Source organism: Tympanuchus pallidicinctus, unplaced genomic scaffold (genome assembly GCF_026119805.1).
Source record: "Tympanuchus pallidicinctus isolate F22 unplaced genomic scaffold, pur_lepc_1.0 scaffold2, whole genome shotgun sequence".
Lineage (NCBI taxonomy): Eukaryota > Metazoa > Chordata > Aves > Galliformes > Phasianidae > Tympanuchus > Tympanuchus pallidicinctus.
Window position 1 is genome coordinate 32025500 of NW_026294721.1, and position 21725 is coordinate 32047224.

General features: G+C 39.4%; 1 protein-coding gene across 12 annotated transcripts in view; it reads right to left on the reverse strand.

The window, feature by feature from the left end:
* PDLIM5 (PDZ and LIM domain 5) overlaps positions 1–21725 on the reverse strand; it is a 116541-nt gene that overhangs the window by 77832 nt on the left and 16984 nt on the right. For 10 of the 12 annotated variants that reach the window (XM_052682120.1, XM_052682115.1, XM_052682119.1 and 7 more), the window contains one exon: positions 1625–1776. In XM_052682120.1, coding sequence (XP_052538080.1) covers positions 1625–1776 — 152 coding nt within the window. Of the gene's footprint in view, positions 1–1624; positions 1777–7727; positions 7838–21725 lie in introns of those variants that run through there. The other 2 variants (XM_052682116.1, XM_052682117.1) reach the window with 2 other exon arrangements.

Here is a 21725-nt window from a genome sequence, read left to right on the forward strand (position 1 = left end):
TGTACCCTCTCAGAAAAGAGAGCATTCACACACAAATTCAACTACATGTCTTGTAATGTTGTGTACCACCACCACCACCCTGGAGAGCATGATGTTTCTCAGACTACAGCCATGTCCTTTTTTTTTTTTTTTTTTTTACTATTTTATTTTTGTACTCTCCGACAGGGATGTTCCTTTTCTTATTGAAAGGAAGGATAACTTGTTCAGAAAGGTAGCAGAAACTGGTGAGGCAATATTGATATGGGGCTCAACCAACACTCACTGAAGAACTGCATTGCTGAAGGAGGGCACAGCAGCAATCAGCAGGGTACAATGGCGGTTATTTTGGCTCTTCCTGCTTCAGTTCCAACAATGAGCATGTGAGCATTCCGCTCCACTTTTCCAACCTCTCCCAGAACATAGCCCCATGCCCTAAGAGCAATATGCTGAAATTCAAGAAGTTTTAGGAACAAGCAGATTGGCCCAACCAATCTATAGTGGTAAATGCAGTTCACAAAGGGAAGCTGCAACTTTGTACAATTGCACTACCACTTTGGGAACCACCTCTGATACCAAGCTGCAGTATTTTCATCTGTGTAACTCAAGGGCTGACTGAAAAAAAAAAAAAAAAAGAAAAAAAAGAAAAGAAAAAAAATCCATCATTCAGCAGCAGAGAGATTTTGCTGCAGGTACTCAATAGCCATGTGCCAAAGTCAACTATTTATCAAATCAGCAGAATTCCAGGAAATGGACAGTGTTGTACTTCACTTTTATCTGCACTAAAACCGAACACCCTTCCCCAACCATCCAATGCACAGTTCAGCTTTGTGGAACAGTGGGTATTTTACCTTGCTCTATTTCACTGCTTTTTATACCTTAACTCTGCACATTTTCTAATGATTTACTCACAGCATAAACCTATTAACCAAAAACAGGTTCAGATCTTCTACTAATAGTGTTGTTATGCCTCCTAAGATTCCCCCTAGTAGTAGGTTCCAAAATACTTTATAAAAAAAAAAAGTTGTTTTAAACAAGTGCTAGCAAATAGTCATCATTTGAAGTAATGCAATCTCATTGCAATTTTTTTCAAGAAACTTTCATCACAACATACTTCAACCAAAAGTATTGCTGGCCTCTGAAAGGCCTGGTATGCCACATTAGCTGCTACTGACTGCTTCCACAGTGTCATTCAGCTTATTTTTTAAAATTCCAGCAATATGTAATGGAGTAAGTGGAAGTGTAAGAACAAAAATAACTTAGGACCTGACACAAAAAGTACCCTCAGTCAACTAGAAGAGAGAGAAAAAAGGCTGGTCAGGTTTATTTTTAATTGAAAACTGTTAACAAAACTGAAGTTCAAAGAGCAGCTAGACATCATACAATGTGGAAGAGGTGACATGAGGTTGGCAAAGATCTCTGCTACTCAAGTAATTACCAACTAATGTGTTTTCTGAAATGCTATAAATCAAGACATTTCAAGTTACAGTAGTGTATCTTCAAATGAAGGCCACTTAACTCCAAGCACTTTGCCAAACTACTTACATGGTTTTAGCCTCCAAACATCTGCTATGATAATGATTAATTCTCCTTTTAAAAAAAAAAAAAAAAAGAAAAAAAAAAGAAAAGAAAGAAAAAGCTTCCTTACCTTTGCAAAGTCATATTCAGATTGCCTGTACATGCCTTGATCTTGTTTTGTGCTTCTAGATGAGTCATCCCGTCTGTACTTATCCCATCAATGGTGAGAACCACGTCACCGATCCCCACGTGTGCTCGGGCTGCTTTTCCACCGTCGTTAAGCTGAAATGCCACAAGAAGGGCAAATGAGAGACTTAAATACCTTATGCTTATATTCTCTGAACAAAGGAAAATAACTTATATGATGTTTGGTCATAAAAAATGGGAAAAGTTTGAGTTTCTTCTCTACAAGCTTGTTTTTGCAGATGTTGCAGTGTATTTACCATCTTTTTGGTGAAGCATTGTTTATAAATTCATGTTTTTATTTCATGTTAATGACAGGAACAGCATTGCATGGTATTATCTATTTTTCAAAACCACACTCCTCATTGACTGGATGACAGCTATGCACATTCACCTAGAAAGGCAAGCAGGGGTAGGCTCATAAAATTTCCTGGTTGCAAGCTTCAGTCTATTATCTCTTCACATCTGAGATTTCTCACATGGGTGAAAGAAAGGCTGTAAGTCAGGTTTTTCAATTCTAGTTTTTCAATCTAATCCATCTCCTCAAAGTTTATGCATTTGTCAATAGTTGGTTATACATATGAAAGTTGGTTATACATATGAAAGTCTTTATTAACGGTGAAGCTATCTTTCCCCCCAAGATGCAACTACAAGAAAGTCCAAAGTTCAGCATTACAGACAGGCCAGTTACAGAATTTTGTTTTGACTCATTCTTGGTTTATAGCTGCAGTGACCCGCAGTATATTCAAAACAGAATAAGAGAGGCTTCTTGAAAGTCTGACTCTTTGATCAAGGTCACTGCTGAAGTTCAGCTCAGTTGCCTTTGGTCCACTTTAATGGAGCACTCTAACAACAAAAACTTTTGTAAAGATCACGTTACTGACTCTGACTGAACAATAAATTAATCTTTTCATCTGATGCCACCAGCTTTATTCCCAAGGACAAACACACACACACACACAAAAAAAAAAAAAAAAAAACAACAGCAATCCATGGTAAGATTTACATACTGATTTATACTCATGGTCCTCAATCTGTTGAGCACTTTGTAACTAGCTATTGAAAACAGTCCCACATGGTGCAAATTCCCTCTTTGTACTCATATTTTTCTCTTACAGCAGACAAGCTTTCACTTTTTGGCAGTGTACGTAAAACCCCATGTCTACTTTGCATGCAAGCATGAGTCGGTTTCTTGAAGAAATCACTACTTTTAGGAAGGTACTGCAAGTAACACAATTACTTTGTCTTCATTTCCAAAAGTATGGCCCAAAGAGAACTCCAATTGCTGTAAATCAAGCAGCTGCCCAAGGGAAAGCAAAATGAAGGCCCTCATCTGAGTTGCCTGCAGTCTCTCCTGTACTGCATACAGCAGCTATCAGGAAGTTACGCCTTTCAACAATGACAAATCACTAATCTACCCCTCATTTACTTTTCCAACAAGAGAAACAAGGCTAGCTCTTGAAATCAGTCTGTGCCAAGGGGGTACAAACACACTGAATATGAGAGACTCACTTTTTGTATTTGTATACGAACAGTGACACAAGGAAGAATGTCACCTCTTAATAAACCTGTGGGAAGTACCCCATCAGCCTATCAGATGTGGTTATGGCTTTCCTAAAATCTCAGGGATGATGCACAACAGCTAGGATGTATATCTGACAGCATCTGAAGACACTTTTGCATAATGCTACAAGGATAATACAAATGCAATAGCCCCCAAACCTCTTAATTTGACAACATTCACTGAAAGCAGAAGCTTTTACATTTGGTGGGCCGCAGCTCACACTTTCCCACATCAGTCTCTATCACACAGACATTTGAAGTAGCGATCATCAGCCACTCAAAACATTAGTCAAAAACTCAAAACCTGATAAATCTTCCAGTTTGGTGTTAGTTTTATGAAATGCATTATCTTTGTGAAAGGTGAAGCAGGAGAAGTAGGAAGACTTATAATCTCCTAAGGTTCAAAAGAGCAGTTTGTCCCTAACCATGACAGGTCAACACAATTATTTTACCCGGAGATGATACTGAAGTATGCTAACAAATGGAAGGCAGCAGAGCAAGTTTCACGCAAGCAAGACTAGGAGAAAACAGGAAAAAAAAAAATGATGCTCTTATTTTTTGAAAGCTTCTGGACTTGCTACGTTACTCAGAATTACAATTTCTGTGGTAAAACAATAGGCTTCAACATCAAACTCAGAATTTCTCCAAAAAAATTGGTGTTCAGACCCAACTTTCAGTGAAGAGACCTAATGACGATAAAACCCAGTTCAGGGAATCCCATTAGCATGCAGAAAGCTATGACCAACATAGTTATTTATAGAGAAGATCCTTAAATCTTGGCGGGGGGAAAACCACAGTAAACAGTTCTCTAAATCGCTACATTACAGCAGGCTGACATTTGTCAGCAACGTCTGCAAAAGGGAATGGAACGTCAGGGCATTAAAAGCTAAAGGTCAGAAGGATCACCATGCCTAGTAGCTGGACTGCTGAAGTTAATAAAAATCCAGCTTTCTCAGAATATACATAAATGGGCATAATCCATATATGATGTAATTGGTGATGAAAAGAGCAACCTAAAAGCACATAAGCAGCAAAACATCAAAAGGTAGGCTTCAGAGTGAATATTTCCATTGGGGAGGCGTGCTTATGATCTGGAAAAGTGTAAAGTAAAACAAAAAGAACACTTTTTTTTTTTGTCTAATTACAGTGCCAACACATAACAAAACAGAGTCAGAGTGATATCTGAAGAGGCCACTCTTAAATATTTGTCGTCTTGTAACGAAGTTCTCTGTATGCCTTAATGAGAGGGAGCTGCAAAATTGTATTTCAGAAGTGAGCCCTGGGCAAAAAGTCATTAAAAGTGTCATTGAGAAGACCATCTTGGGAAGAAAGCAGCACGTTCCAGAAAGCAAGGTAAGCTTCTGTCTGTGTCCATGAGACCTGGTAGGCAGGCAAGGAATCAAATCTGCCTTAGAGATGAAGAAATCACAGACACAACTGAATTAACAAATTACTGGACTGTTAATGGCTGAACCATGCAGGCAGAGGAATGCCAGTGCACTAATCTCCTTACCTAGATAGAGTGGATAAAACTTCCAAATAGCACTCACTGATTTGGGATCAGAGATGTGACTAATGAGAGGAGAGGTTGGTACTTCTAGGAAATCTCAACTCAACATGACTCTGCCCTGGCAGTGCCCGCCAGCATCCCTGGTTCATCAAGCATCTGTTCATCTCATACTGAAGCTACAGAGCAAGCTTTGCCACAGATACTGAAAAGAGCAATATACTCAGAGCATACAGAGCATCAACAGATACCTAAATAAAAATAAACATCTGCACTGAATACATCAGTAGGAACTCAAACACTGAAAGAGTTATGGACTGCAGATGTATTTTTACTTCCAGGAACCTCAGTTTTGACATCTCTTTGTTTCTCTAACAGCACGTTACCATTACAAACAGTAAGTTCATACACATATTGAGATTTGTGTACATATTACTGTGTAAGTATTGAAACCAAAAATAAATCAAAGATTCCCTACATATTCCTCACCACTAACTCCAATTATTTCTGTTTTTAAACTCAGAACTTGAAAAAAGCCTACTGATATTGAAGTTCTACAGAAAAATAAAATAAAAATATAGGTGCCAATATATAAGAAAACCTGGAATGCTATTCATAAATCATATCTACTTTTACACAGCACTTGCCTTGTATGAGTGGTTTGGTCTTTATACTGCACATTTAACTTTAGCTATGAAGTTAGTAAGATGAGCCTGCATCAGTCAGAGGTGAACTACAGTGTTACATATGCTTAAAGACCAAAATACCAATAGACTGATGGGCAAAAAGCCAAAAACTAATGCAGAAATCCTAGTATGAGGAAAGGATATAATTAAAACATATGCATGTTTAAATATGCCTAAACAACAAACAGAAGCAATGCAACAAAGTGTATGTACAGAAGAGTACGGCATTAAAATTGTAAGACAGGCTATCTGCAAGTCAAACAAATTTCTAAGCAGCACAAACATCCTTACAATCCTTTATGAATCCATTTTTAATTCTGCATTTACGAGTTTTTAAAATTTTTTAAATCAAGTATGAATTAGGGATAAAAAAAAAGTTTAGTTTTGTTTTTGATGTTACATAGAATACTTCTAAAACTATGAAACTGCCAATATTTGTTCCTACTGAGCTCCATTTCCATATTCTTTGGGAAGTAAGGAGGCAAGCAGGAGAGACATTTCATGACCAGGCACCTGCCGAGGCCAATCATCCCCGCAGCCCTGGCAGCAAACCTCCTCTCAGCCTCACAGCAGCCCCCAGCTCTGTGGCTGAAAGTCAAAACCCAGTCTATGTCATCCACACTCAGGACACTTTCTAATAAACACTTATAAAATCATCCATCTAATATTAGACTTCAGCTTTGTTTGATCTCCAAGTTCTTTTCATTGCTGTTGTTTTTAAACAGCAGAATTTCCAAGCTGCACTGTTCTAATCTACGTTCCAAACTAAGATAAAACAAAAGTAAACTAGTTCTTGATCCAGGATGAACTTCAAAGGCAGTGGAAAGTAATCCCAGCACAGTTCTACCCTTCCAATTTCTAAAAGCAAGCAGGCCAAATCACACTGCAATAAAGCCACTTTGTTGAGCTAAATTTTAGCTCATCTTTTATTATTTGTTTTTTTTAATAAACAGCATTTAAAAAAATAAAAAAGGAGATGAGAGGGAGAAAAATAAAAGTACCTCTTTTGCTTTCCAGAGATATTTTAAGATAATATTCTTTTCAGGAAAATTGTATGTGCACACATACATGCACACCTATCTCTAAATCAATGCAATTTGTAGTTTAACTCATTCCTAATTAGCTTATAACCATTTGTTTTCCCTCACATGACTACGAAGAAAGCTTGACAAACATCTCTTATTTGGGCCATCCTGTTACTTAGCTTTTATGCAGTAACAAATGAAATACCTAGACTGCATTATCCATAAGACAAAGGACTATATACAAAGATGGATGCTGCCTTTTGTCTTTCCTATACTGCCTGCTCTGAATCAACTGTAGCTACCAGCAGCTTGCCTGGTGCTGCATCACAACCACTTTGCCAGAGACTATTTTGTAGTCCAACAGCAAATAATGCTTTCCCTGATGATGCAAAAATGCCTTCAACATCAGACGTAACTTCCACACTCCTAGAATGGAATTGTTTACTCTGAATTTAAAACTTTAAGGGTTCTCTCCACTTTGATTTTTATCTTTCCAGCACTTCTAATGCACTTTTGCCTATAGCAATTCAAGAACTGCATAAACACAACAGAAGTCAACCAGACAACGATCATTAATTACTACCATTCCTGCTTCCCTTTCAGCCTACACCCTTACTTACATTAGAATATTGAAACAAAACACATGAAAAACAAGCAGCATACACACTTACAGAATTAATGTTACAGGAGAACTTTATCTGTTTGATTTGTTTGTGGCTTTGCAATCTCTTCATCAGATATCATCCTGCTTTTGCACATAGCAGTCCCAGCCACAGGGGCTCTCTCTCTCTGCTGTAACACACGCAGACACTACCATTTACACTGTGACCTGTTACTCTGTTGTTGACTGCTGACCCTGCTTCACCTGAGCAAAGCACGATGTAGCAGCAGCATTTAACAGCATGCTCTCACAAGCACACAGAGCTCCAAGCATGCTCAGAAGCAGCCCTTTTGTGGTTTACTGAAAACTCAGGGAATAGACCCTTGCCCCACACAAAGAAACCCAAAGATACAGCAGCACATCACCCTGTGATCCGACATGCAAACCTTTGAGTACAAACAGCTCAGTGCTGTGCTCCAACCAGCCCTAGCTAGTGCAGCAGCTTGTCCAAACTGTTTCTCTCCTGCAAATCAGAAACAAAAACCCCACCTAAACTCAGGCCTTCTAAAAGGCTTTAGAATCTACATTACCACTTCTTCATGAAAAAAAAAAAAAAAAAAAAAAAAAAAAAAAAAAAAAAAAAGTTTCTGAAAGAGTCATGGGAGCACCTGCTCTTTGTGGCAAATGAGCTTCTTCAGCTCTCACTGGAAACTGAGAGCTGGATCGTATTCCTCATAGCCTTTACTACTGCCGTATTATTCACATAGCCAACAGATTAGCCAGCCAGCCTTCGTACTTGCTTCCAAATCAAGAACGTACATGGCAGTTTTAAAGTCCAGATCAAATTTATACAGCTGAGGTACAAGTGCTCTAATACAGGGTTTGCAGTGGAAACCGCTGACACAACTGATTACAAAAGGGGTTATGAGGCGGCCCTATAACTACGCTGAAGACTTTCCCCAAAGCAACCAGAGCTTAGGTTAAAAAGAAAAAAAAAAAAAAAAAAAAAAAAACAACCTTCAATTCCTAGAGCATTTTGCTGTGGCCCATCTCTTCCATTACCAGGAAGCCCTGTCCTCACCTCTCCCTCTGCCCTGTGCTCCCATCATTTGTGTTCATTTCCCGGCAGCCCTAGGAGTGCTCCCAGACTAACGCTGCAGTCTGAAGTGAACATATCATGCCAACAATCACTGAAGACAATACATAAAGCAAAGCATCAACTGTAGTTCTCAGACTTATTCTGCACCCCTCTGCCAGCTACCATCCCAGTGAGAGGAACACGCTGCATCCCAGCCTGTTCTCACAGGGCATCCTGCTCTTCTTCAGCCCTTCTCCTCAGCTGCAGCACAGCAGCCGTTTGGCTGAAGATTACCTAAGACAGCCCTTCAACTCACTGCAGCCCACAAAGAGAGGATGGAGGGAGCCCACAGGCATTCAAGCATTTTGCCTGGGAGCAACCCACAAAACCACTCCTCACATTTCATTCTTAGTTCTGCCATTTATCTTCAAAGGAGCACAAGGAGATAGATGGCTGCTGAAAAAAAGAGGTGACATCACACAGTGTAAACTACTCTCGCACACGACTGAGCTGATGGCAAATAGGATCTAAAAATATTAATTAAGAGTTTAGAGAATAGGATAACTGCACAATGTACAGGTCTTTGAATAGGCTGTCTTCTGCTTTTCATCATCTGACACTGAACAGATCCACTTGCATGCCAGGGGGTGAAACAGAAGAACAAGCCCAGAGCTTCCCTTGCTTGCTCCAGAATAGGTTGCTAATAAGCAGGCATGGTTTCCAGGTGCTGCTGCCAGAACGGTTATTAGCTGGTACCATTCCTCACTTGTCACAGCTTGGCTGATGGTGGTTTCCTCACAGCCCTGATCTTCCACAAGTAGGTTTTGTCCATGCCACCTCCCTCTCTTATGACAGCTCAACTGCTGCACTGTGGCAGCTTCAGAGACAGTGCCGTCAGCTGCTTCACTTTCACAGACATGTGTAACTTCTCTAGGAAGAGGGAAGTAATTAATTAAACAAACCCAGCAATAAATTCCAACATAAATAAATGTGTTTATGTGTAGCCTAAAGATGTTTCAGTACCTGAATAACATAAGCTAAAATCTAGAAACATCCACTGGGATTCAAAGAACTACCAACATGAATCAAAACTTCCACCCAGTTCACAAAAGGAGTAAAGAAACTCTTCTATGGATGCGTATCTCTATGGCAAGGCTAAGTATCTGGTGTTGCTTTTCTGCACCACCAAAAGCACTGAGGAAAGCAAACAGGTCATCACTGAAATGAGACAGGTAAAACCCCTAGGCTTTCTGAATAACAAGATCCAATTAACGTTCTGATTTTGGGAAGAAATAAAGTTGCAGTGTCAGAAATCAAATTGTCAAAAGGATAAGGGCAAAATAATTCAGATATTGCAGCTACAGCTGAATTTGAAAGAAGGTGGGCAATTCCTCCAAATACTTCAATGACAGAAAATGACTTACAGCTAAGTGCTAGAACGCCTGCAGATATTTTGGAGTACAAATTAGAAGATTTTGCAAAGCTTAGTCTCAGAAGGCTCGGTTCCCATGCTGTCAATGTGCCCCAGAGCCCTTTTTATTTTAACTGGCTGGCTACTCCCTGAAGATTATTCTTCTGTTCATACAGTTTACAGAACTAATTCAGGCTTCTCCCTGGGAGAATATATGCCAGTGGGTAAAAATTACTGCCTACTTAATTTCTCAGAGAGACAGAAAGAGGAAACAGAATAAAAACATAGCTAGCAATGCTATGTAAACTTCATGTGAGTGCTCTAGCTCTTGCAAGCTTTATGTCTATGGAGACTCCCTTCCAAAGATTTTCGTGCATCCAACACAAATTAATTCCACAACTGAAGCATGCAATTGCTTGGGGCTCTTGGAGCCACATGGTTTGCATCATAACAGGAGCTCCCAGTACACTGTTTTTACAACAGTGAGAAGCACTGCTGACTCCAAAATGCTCACAGAGGTAGCAGTCAGGGCCTTGCTCATCAAGGAGGGCAGACAGCATGAAGGCAATACACATGAAGATCCCTGCACTGCATACAGTGGTGCAAATTGTCCTTTCCCAAACAGAGTTATCATCACTCATTTATAGATGATAAAATTCAACTGATTGAACATCATCTTGATTCCATATGATTTTCAAGCCTATTATTTAGTCCTAAACAATGAGATACGCCTTTCATGCATCAAACATCAAATGCAACATCATTGTCCTGCATTTTCCAGGATGTCCTCTTCTACAGGAAACCAAACAGATTAACATTTTATTCCGTTAGTCCTTCCTGTAGGAAGTTGACCTGAGGGATGCAGAGGAGTCTTGCATGTTGCAGCAGTGTGAAGGAAATGCTACTTGTGAAACAATCCCACATGTGAAAGCAAATGCAAACAGAGAAAGTAAGTGGAGAAGCACGAACTGAAACCTGACCTGAAAGAAATAGCCCTTCACTAGTGGCAAGAAAACGCTACTACAAATTAGATGTCTCATGATCTGCTGCTTCACTTTCACAGGCATGCACAAACACATAGGGAAGTCTTGTTTCAAAGACAATATAATTTAGATAATGATAAGCTGTGCCACGTAAGTAAAGAGGAAAACAGAGGCAAGTTCAAACACTGTCAGTCTATCTAATGGGTAAAATCTGTACAGGGAGAGCAGCTCACCTGAACATTATCTCAAACCAAAATTCTACTGGAATTTCTGCAGAAGTCCACTTTCAAAGCTAAACCCATACGCTGCTATGGGAATCACCACAGAATCACATACAATACATTTAGGAGTCACATGTGGAGAAAAAAAAAAAAAAAAAAAAAGTGAATTCATTCACAGTTAGTGACATAAGTCCTGACCAGGAGAGACAAAGTAGATGTGAGGAATATAAATGGGACTGGAAGATCAATACATTTTTATTAAATATAAGAAGAGATCGCTTTGGAGGATGAAGGAGAAGGGACAGACAATTCAACAGACAGTGAAGGAAGTCTTGTGGCAACCATATCAAATAGGACTTGGGGAGCACCCCGGACCAAAAGGGAGGAAATTGTGCTAGTGAGAAACAAGAAGGAAGGGACTGGCTGGCAAGTTTTGCAACAGGTCTGAGAATCCATGACCAGTCCTGCAAATATCGCAAATGAAAGGCAGCAACTTTTCAACGTAGCTTGAAAGAAGAGAAGATACACTGCATCACCATCACACAGGTGATTTTGTTTTCTTTTTTAAAATATTACCTATGCCAGAACAACAAAAAGATTCCTACATGTATGTGCTTTCACTTAAAGCAAGAGACAGAGAACTTCCAGGATTTGTCAAGCAAAATTTCTAGCACAAAGAAATAAAAGAGAAATAGGAGACATTAAAAGCTAGTGGATATCTAACTTTTTATATGTCAAGGGAATATTAGAGCAGACATTTACTTTTAGACAGACACTTATTGACTGAAAATCCAAAGTATTGCAGAAAGAAGTCCAATAAAAACCCTAAGAAAACAAGAAACACATTTTAAAGGAGTTGTATATTGCTTAATAAATTCATTCCAGCTGTTTACAGCTGAGACACAAAAGTCCTTCCCACAAGCTAAAAAAGCTCATGAGCACATATAACAATTTCAAATTTAATTTTGCATTTGTAGATTCCATACATATACACTCAAACAACACGGCTTTGGTTTACTTGACTTTAAACGTGACTTTTACATTACTTCAGTTTACACAGATCCAGGTGCATGGGGTTGTTTTTAAAGCAATGTACACTTTACAATAGAAAGTGTTGCACACACACACACACACACACACACACACCCTTTATAGTTTGTTTCATCATTTTTTTGGTTGTTGTTTTTTTTTTTAAAAAAAAACATAGCCACACACACAAATTTAAGGGCATTCTTCCTCTCCACTGGGGACCTGTATGAAACGAAGACGATTAGATTTTCTTTTTAGGCAGTGATTGACAAAAAGCACTTCTCCAGAGAAATTGGAAGCTATTCAGGACAAATAGTCTGACAGCAAAATGAAGACCCTCATTCTGGGTATAATTTCTTTATATTTTCCTTTACATGCCATGACCTCTGGACTCTATCCTACAAGTCAAGACACTTGAAACTCAGTTCTGGAAAAAAATCCCCCCTAAATTTTCACTGTAAAGTTTACATTGTGATCACATCTCAGGAGGATAACATTTAAATATTTCCACTCTTGAATTTTGGGAGTGAAAACAAGACCACTTTAAAAAATTCAGCTCAGATTATAGACAAATATAGGCAACAATGCCAGTCTAAACAACACAATACCAAAACTCACTCACTCTTTTCTCCAACCTGATCCAGGACAGATAATACAGAATCTTTGCAGGTTTTAGCATTTTTCCCCTCCTCCTTTTTCTGTTAAATGCAAGTAACTACAAAATAATAATAAATTGCATAGGAGTCAGTGGGCTCCATATATGAGCAAGACTGTTGAAGGCAGCAGGGAGATTTTATGCACTGTACCCTCAAACAAATGAAAAAAATATTTTCAAATGAATCTGGTATTTAGAACAAGTCTTCAAGAAAAACTAGGTAAGTAACAGCCTCACAAAAGCACATCTTTTCATCTACTGAGGTAAAAAAGAAATGAGAAATCCAAGAAACATCTTGGGAAGCAGAGGAGTGCTGCCCTAGCAGAGCTGTGCCAACTTCATGCTCATTGCCATCTAGATGCTTACCCAAGCTGGACCTGCTACCCAGCTCAGCAGAAGATGCAGGTGCCCACTGCCTGAAAGGGGGAAAAACACCTCCCCCTGCCCACCCCATATACTGTGGTGAGATGGGGAATAGTTTCCAAAATTGATGAGGTTCCACCTTTAGTTTGAGAACATAGTAAAATACGAAGTAGAAATATTTCAGTCCTTCTTCCTCTCCTCCTGTCCAACTACCACTAGCCAGGATATGATATACTGCTCAAAGGTTATCAAGGAATAGTCACCAAAAGAACAAGGGAGATCTGATGGTTCCCCACTCAAGACCATCATTAAACAGCAATGCCATGCCTGCTCTTGCAGGTGGAAGGCAAAAATAAACACACGTACGGAGGCAGAAAGTGAGATACAACATGCAGCCAGTGACCTTTGGCAAGCTATGTCTAACTGCCACGTGAGCTAGTGACATCAAAGATCACAACATTCTGATCCTAAAATGCATTGTTTTCATATTTGCAAATTGGTTTAATGAACCAACTTTAGGAGCAGGCTTTTTCCACATCTATATGACGTTCTTATGCAATCACTTTCTAAAAGCCAAATGGGTTCAGCAAGGCAATTTAAAAAAAAGATACAGAAGGTTATGAGGTCTTCACACAGCCATTCATCATGCCTTCCTCAAAATTAACAGCTTCATACATTCCTTTCCAGCCACCTATTAGGAGGCATCAGATAACTTCTAATTACGCAAGCCACCTGCCTGGCCACCGCAAAGGCTGAGCAGTCTGGAAGTGTTTAATACCTCTCCCCCGTGTTCAGTTACAACCTGCATCTCAAGTCCAGGGGCAGGATGGCTTTCCCAGGCAGAAATGGCTTCTCTGCTTCCTGAGCTGCTAGATTTAAATGGCAACATAGCACAGTTACGGCATACCTAAACATAGTTTTGATGCAGACAATATAGGATTTTCCATGCATTAACAGAAACATGTTGTGATAAGACTTTTGAAGAAATAGAATCATATGGTACGTAAACATGTAAACATATAAACACTGAAATGGCTATAAAAATATTAATTCCTTACTCAAATTTTATACTGGAATTATTTTAGTACATGTAAGTTTCTTCTCAACAACAAAATAATTCAAGCTAACTTGGAACAACTACAGGTAAACTAAGCTGCTACTAGTATCAGCAGAAGTCTTGCAACTGGTTACAAGTAGCAGTGAATCCTGAACAAGAACAGCAATAACACTGTTAGAAATGTTTTTTTTCACCTTCCTCCAGTTTCAGGGGCAATAACCACACCTAAATCTCTTTGGGCAGTAACTGGTGAAGAATGCAATGCTCCTTTATGCACACATTTTCATCTCTGGGAACAATGCTACAAGCCACCAATACACAACCACATGGCCACAGGATGTGAACGAGAGTATGAACTTCCCAACTAGAAACAAAGAACGTGCTACTAAAATAACTATTCAGTTTAACAGGCTTGAGATGCCACAGATGAAATACAATTCATGTCTCAGAACCTCACTATCCCAGTTTCCTCACAGAATACAGACTACTCTGAGCACAGAGATGAACAGAAGCAAACTGCACAGAGAACAAGCAAAACTGATGTGAGCTGAAGACGGAAAATAAATAAAGCTGGAGACCTTGCAAATAAAACATCTCTGAAGCATCCCTTCATTCCCACTCATAGACAAGGTGAGGGGATACCAGGCTTGTGTGAATTTAGAGCATTTTCTTTTTCTTTTTTTTTCCTCTCTCCGTAGTCACATAAAAGTATCTTGTGACTCAGTAGAGTAATTTGGCTGAATTAATACACTGATCATCCATCTTGCAACATGTAGATTACTTGGAATGTGAACTGAAATGGAATTTATGACTTTAACCCAAAGTCCAATCCCTTATTACAAGAAAACTCATGTAACTGGAGGTCTCTGATGCAAGGGAAGGATTTGAGGGGTAAGCTCCTACAGAAATGCAGATGAAATGTGTCTGAATACACTCCCTGAAACCAATACACCACAATGTAGCCCGAGTTCTGGACAGAAACCTTGGTCACAGAAGTGACAACAATCCTCGTAGATCTGGTTCTGACCGATTAACTGTACACTTAATCCCCCCCCCAGTCCAAGAACCCTTGGGCCCCTCCTACCCAAACTACAGTCTTGAGACTACACATGAAAATAAGAGAGAGCCTTCCCACAGAACAGGCTCCGGTTCATTCTGTGGAGCAAAGAGCTGAATTGCCCCTGTTGCTTTCATGCATTATTCTTCCCTTGAGGACAAAGAGGGCTTCAGCCTCCCATTTATAGGAACTCCTTACTACCATGAAATTTACTACATGTTTAATTACCTCTGAAGGACGTCTCTCAATAACTAAACATGCCAGGGGATAGAACAGCACTGGCAGCATAGTATTCTGCTGCTGTGGTTCAAGCTGAAAGCACGACACCCCTATGTTAACAGCAGAGGCACTTACATTGCAAGCCCTTCAGATGCATAAGGAAACCAAGTACACCTCTCTAACCTGCTGTACATAATTGCAGCAAGGAAACAAACCCAAGCTTTGAGAACTGAGAGTAGATAAAGTGCAGATAAAACGACAGGAGCACAAGAAGTGTACCAAGGGAGCAAGTTTCCTCCACATTCCAATTAAATTGAGAGGAAGGAGAATGTCTTTTCTGAATAAACAAAGCTTAAAGCAGAACATGATCTTCCCCTTTTTCCTCCAGAGTAGACAAAGCTACTAACGCAAACAAAATAAAAGAAGTAGCAAGCAGATACATGAAAATTCTGGTGCAACTGAAAGTTTGAATTCAAGCATCAGAAGGCATGGTGGTTAACCTGTCCAAGGTTTCACCAGACCTCCCTGCAGCTCAGTTCCTGTCACCAGCACTTATTAAATATGAGGTACAGCACTCAGTGAACACAAAATAGCTGTCACTCCTCTCGCTGCAGCAAAAAAGCCAGGTTTTCATCAGCCTGAAGACAGGCCTGACTCAGTACTCAACAGCCTGAGCTGCAGCTGGGGCAGCACTGACAAGTACAATCTGTTGGAAAGCAAAGCAGCTCAACACACCTATAGGAGCCTGGGAGAAGCACGGGATCTATATGTGCGCAACCCAGACCACTGCATACAAATAGGCATACAGGAAGATGAAGAAAAGAACACTTTTAAAGGCAATAAGTTTTTGTAAACGAAGCATCACAAAGCTGCACTGCAGAGCATCTCCCTTTAAGTCTGAAGCTATCTCAAGCCAGGAAGAAGGGAAAGTTGATTTCCCAGCACAGGTGCAAAAATTCACATCGTTGGGGTTGGATTAGGCAAACATCACCAAAACGAAACAAGAACGTGCTAACCTCCAGTTTACAAAATTAACTTTGAAGTTTTTAATAGCAAAAAAGCCCTACAGTTACTCATAATTCACCCAGAATCCTAATTCTGGGGATCCTAATAGTAAAGCTGACCATCTCACATGGCTGTAACAAAGTACGGCTTTCTGCTGTTTTAGCACAGCACGTGAACAGATGAGCAGGGGCATATGGGCTGGGAAGAACACAGGGTCAGTGCATGGCAGAGCTGTGGCAGAACAGACAGACTGCAGAGCACCCTCCTACACAGGGTTATTATTAGAGATGGGTTGTAGAGCTCACTAAACCATACCGGCCCACTAATGACACTTGCAACCTCAGAGGAAGCTCCCACCTCCTAAACTAGAAGAGAGTTTGGTGTAACGCTGAGAAAGATGTGAATGCAAATCCCCACAGAAGAAATCCTAGGCAAGCTCTGAGTTTCTGAGACACACGGTTTGAAGAACTTAGCATTAGCCTTACAGCCAAATGGATCTGTTCCCTGAAGGAAAATACTGCTAGGTATTTTTCCACTCATTTGATCTCTTTTTTTAGTTGGTGGAATGAAAACTTTACTAGCACAAGCATCCTCTGATTTAAACTCTGCACTATTATATATTTTTAAGTATTAGTTTCTAATTTGAGGACATTTAAGCATGGCCACCTAAAAATTTTATTTCAGTCAAATGCCATTTTAGTTGTATGGAACATCTGCAAATAAAAATAAACAGTCTCTAACTTAATATAGAGATACCTTGGGGGGAAAGCAACAAGAACATCAATCTACAGGCGCATACAGCACAAGAAACGAGCTCTCCTCTAGAGCTGTCACTCTGTTTCAGTTCTAGAAAACCAACAAAAGGTCTAATCCAAAAAACCATGGGAACACAGCAGCAAACCAGATCTAGCAACATCAGGGAGCCCCCAGGACAGACACACGTGCCCCTGGAGCTACGTGTTGGACAGTGAGCTCCAACTTTGGTATGGGCTGCTCAGCAAGGGGCTAAACTTTCCTCGCATACTCTGGGGAGATGAATGCAAGTTATTTAAAACCCCAGCACATCGAGCTGGCACGTCATGTCAATACACTGCCTGGGGATTACATTACAGTTCTGCTTGACAGTGAACTTTTAGGTCCGTTTCCAGCCCTCTGGTGAAACAAAGCAGGCTGCCAGGCACCATTTCTGAGAATGACAACTTTTAGTTTACTCTTCTGCCAAATATGAATGTGCAGATCCAGATGCATCCCAAGGAAGTAGAAAATGCAAGAGTTGTTTGTTAAGAGTCTTGGGTTCAAGACGTTACTACGGACAAATGAAATTCAGTTGCAAACTCACTATATTTATGGTGTTCCACATTCTCTCATGCTTTAGATCTGTCTATAAACATTTTAATATTTTGTAGAATGCATCCCTTCCTCCCCCAGTTTACAAACACTCCTCAGATTTATAGCTTGGGCCTTCACAGCTTTCCAGCAGTCAGCAAAATTTTCTTTAAAGCAGAACTAAGGAAAGCATCAATTGCTTCAGCAGCACAGGAAAGTATGGGTGGGAGGCAGGGAGTGCCAGCATGGATGTCAGAAGCACGAGCATCACATGCTGTGCATAAGGTTGGGTGAGGCAGGACAGCAGGACACAGTCTAGGCAATAGACAGGCTGTCTCAAAACAGTGAAATTGCCAGCAACACTAAAGGCAGGTGTGGAAAAAGCAAAATATTGAAGCATTTCAAATCACTATTGCTTCACATGTTAAGAAAACACAGTCATTTCACATTAAAAAAAGCCCTAAATAAATTATATGAAACAAACCATTATCCTGCACAACACAGCTAGTGAATAGTTCCCTTTACAGACTACTCAGGTATTGCAAAAATCTTGGCAACAGGAAGAAAAAAAAAAGATCAAGTATACAAAAAATATTGTTATATTTTAAAAGAGCATAGAAATAATAAAAAAAAAGAGACCTTTGTCACTCATTTTTCAGCAGCATTCAGTTTGGCTCATCACTGTTCCTTTGAGAGCACAGTGAGAAAAAAAATGAGGAAGAGTTCTGAAAACACATACAAAAAACAACAAAAACAGTTTGACAACTGTTAAATAAGCTGGTTTTCACAGTAAATTTGAGCATAATTAAACTACTATTTTTGGCCATGCTGTCATATAGAATGGTGAGACTGTAGTAAACTATTGCTGCATGAATGAAGTTACCCTGTGGGATGCAGTCTGAGCCACACTCTTCCCATGGGATTGCCAAAGAACATGTCTCTTTTCTCATGAGCAAGTTTCTGGTCTTGAACCAAAGGTTGCAGTGAGCATCAAGACAAGACAAGACAGAATTTGCCTTGCAATAACTAAAAAATAAATAAATAAATAAATAAATAAAAAAGAAATTAAAAAAAAAAAAACAAAACAATTAAGAACTTCAAGATATTTTGACAAAAGAAAATAATGGCCTTAACAAAATTTCAAAATTCATTCATAGCTCAGAACAGTTAAGTAGCAGCAAAGTAAATTTTTCAGTAAACTATCTCTCAGAAGATACAGCATCTCATCTCTCCCTCAAGGGTGTGGTCGTCACTTTTATTTTTAGCCTGGCTCAACTAATGTAAGATTTTCTTTTTTCCATGTGAAAATATTTGAGGTCTGAGGAGAGGTCCAAGCCTTAGAAAAATTGGAGTGTAGACAATATAATATAGCTTCAGCAGTGTTCAAAACCAGCAGCGAAATGGAAGGGCAAGGCATGCTTGCAAGGCTAAAATCACCTTCCTACTTCAGTTTATGGCAAAGCAAAAGAGCAAAAGAGCAACAAAAGTAAAAGGAGAGTTAAGAAAAAAGCAGCTTTAGTAGAGAAACATTTATTAACTAAAAAGCCAAAGAAATTGGAGTTCTGGGCTTAGCACAATATCTTTTTAATAAATAAACCACTTAAGTGGTTTAGCCAAGGAAAGCTGTTAGACAGGACCCTCCAGCTGCTCTCAGAAAAGAAGGTGTGCATGATTTTCCTGCGGGTACTATCATCACTCCATGCCAGAGGTGGAACCTCTGAGTTGCTTTTCATTACTTCTCACTGTTCCATCACAAAAAAGCCCTCAGCCCTATAGCAAGGCTGTGTGTCAGCATTAGGAAGGCTCAAGTGTGTGCAGAGTTAGTATTTAAGTGCACAAGCAGAGAAGAAAAGGAATAGAAGGTAAAATCATTTTAGTAATTGCTTATAGGAAAATATCCCTCCAGCCCATGCATATAGATCCCAATACTCTGGTGTTCAAGGACTCAAAGTTCACCATCTGCTTAGGCGTTAAAGCACTACAGCAGAACTGGCTAGAACCATGTATTTGCCCACAAAATTCTTCACGTAGCCCATAGAAAATATTCATTCAACTGCCAAATTAGTTCTATGCCATGTTCTTCATTACTCTGCTGGTTTCTGAGGCCAAAATACTTAAACAGTAAGTGAGTGAAATTTTGCTGAAAACAAAAGTCCTATTCATCTCAAAAAAATATTCACTTACTAGCATCAAAATATATTTTAACGTGGAAAATTTGGAGCTGTCTCAACTCTTCTTTGTTGGGAAAGTAGCCAGTGAAATCACAAGAGCGACAACTTTTCTTTTAAAGTCTTTCTAGGCTGTCTGCAGTTTGACCAAAAAATTCCTGAAACTTTTAGCAGTTTTGTTTGCAGATACATGTGGGAAATATCAACAGCACTGCAACAAATACTGAAAGTAAAGCTGTTTTCCCAGTTTTACATAAGATTTTATTTTGGATGATGGATAACTTCCATTGCAGAAGTCTTCTAGAGCACTCTCCCACTCAGCCATATGGTGCAAGTGTGAGACTGTGCTACCCCAACACTAGGGTAGAAGCCTGGGGATGATGCAGCACCTCAGTGCAGCTCTGTAATGCAGCAAGGACAGCAAGCACGAGCTCCATACCAACAGACAACATACAGGAAATGCTATAGCAAATTACTGTCTGGGTGAGCCAAAGGAGGAAAGTTCAGTAGATATTAACGTTTTTCCATCTGATAAAAAACAGTCTACAAAAGGTATGAGAAACAGATTTGTCACTTCATAGCTTTCCATGTCCATCCAGCTGCCAGAAATGTTAAACTGTGCGATTCAAAGAGAAGGCATCATGCCAACTGTCATCTTCTTCTATATAGAAAGTGAAGCAAATGAAGAAAGGAAAAGATATTATGGGTAGAGTTGATCTTAAAGGCAACGTATTAATCCAATTTTTCCTACAATCAGTTAGTTTAAAAAATATTCAAGAGAATTTAAACTGTACAATATAAACTCCATTCTGAGACTGAAATTCAGTTTTCAAAATAAACACATCACATGTAACAGTCAAAATTATGTTTGAGTGATAACTGTGGTGTGCTGTGTTCACCTACTGGTTACACTCTACCGTAAGTCACCTCATTTTAAACAAAAGCATATGGAGACATAAGATACATACCATAAATATTTCTCTTTCTTCCCTGAAGAAATTGAAACTGCTAATTTTCCTGTATTGCAAATCTGTACAGTATATAGTGACTGGGACCAGCCACAAAAAATGAGCTCAGGTATTACCTTTTAAAACATTGCAAATTTGATTGAGTAACATACTTCCTAGATAACTTACACAAGAATAACCTAAACCTCTCTGTGTATCTACTTCTCCCAATATTTGCTCAGCATCTTGCCTGCAACACACCGTTCCTGATTCCAAGGATTTCCCACTCACGCTTGTGAAAACAGCAAACAAGCAAGTACGTTTTCAGGAGCAAAACATGTTTTCTCTGGCTAAAGAATTGTCCTTTTCAGGTCAGAGAAATAAGTGAAGGTGGTCCAGGAACTCCTGCAAGTTTGAGGGCTTATTCTACCTGTGCACACAGCAGTTTGATTTCGTGAGTTTTTCCACACACTACCATACTCATGATGAACAAACTAGAGAAGTAACATATGCTCCCTTTCATTTGCTTCATATATGCTGCTGGCACAGGCAGGAGTCACCATTCTGAGCGGACACTGCCCTACTTATTTCCCTAACAGGGTCAAATTCTACTACACATGCCACAGTCTGTTTATTTCTGAATATCTCTAGCAAGCCAGCTGCTGTGCAATTCACTTCAATATACACTGAACAGCATGCACCACATCCTGATAAAGCAATTTTCAGACAACCAGCAACATTTCATTCGCTATCTAATTGATTTAAATACCTAGATTTGATACACCCTTTTCAGAAATAGATTTTACATTCTGCTTGTTTAATTACACACAATCAAGTTATAAACAAGCTGCTGTAATTTGTTTTGGGAATTAGGAGGAATAAAATGAACACTAGAAAAATATTTGGCAAAGCTCTGTGCCCTAAAGTCCTGAAATATTTATAATGCTACATGACCATAGGAGCAAGCATTGCCACCCTCATGCATTCAGAAACCATGAGTCAGGCCCTAGAAATAAGAAGTGTTTTCTAATCTCACGATTTTCATGCCAAGATACACTCTGAGGTTTCCTTGGGTTTTTAAGCTTAATTTTCTTGAATACTTCATGTAACACTAAGGGATTATTTAGGCGATGTAAATTGCATCCAG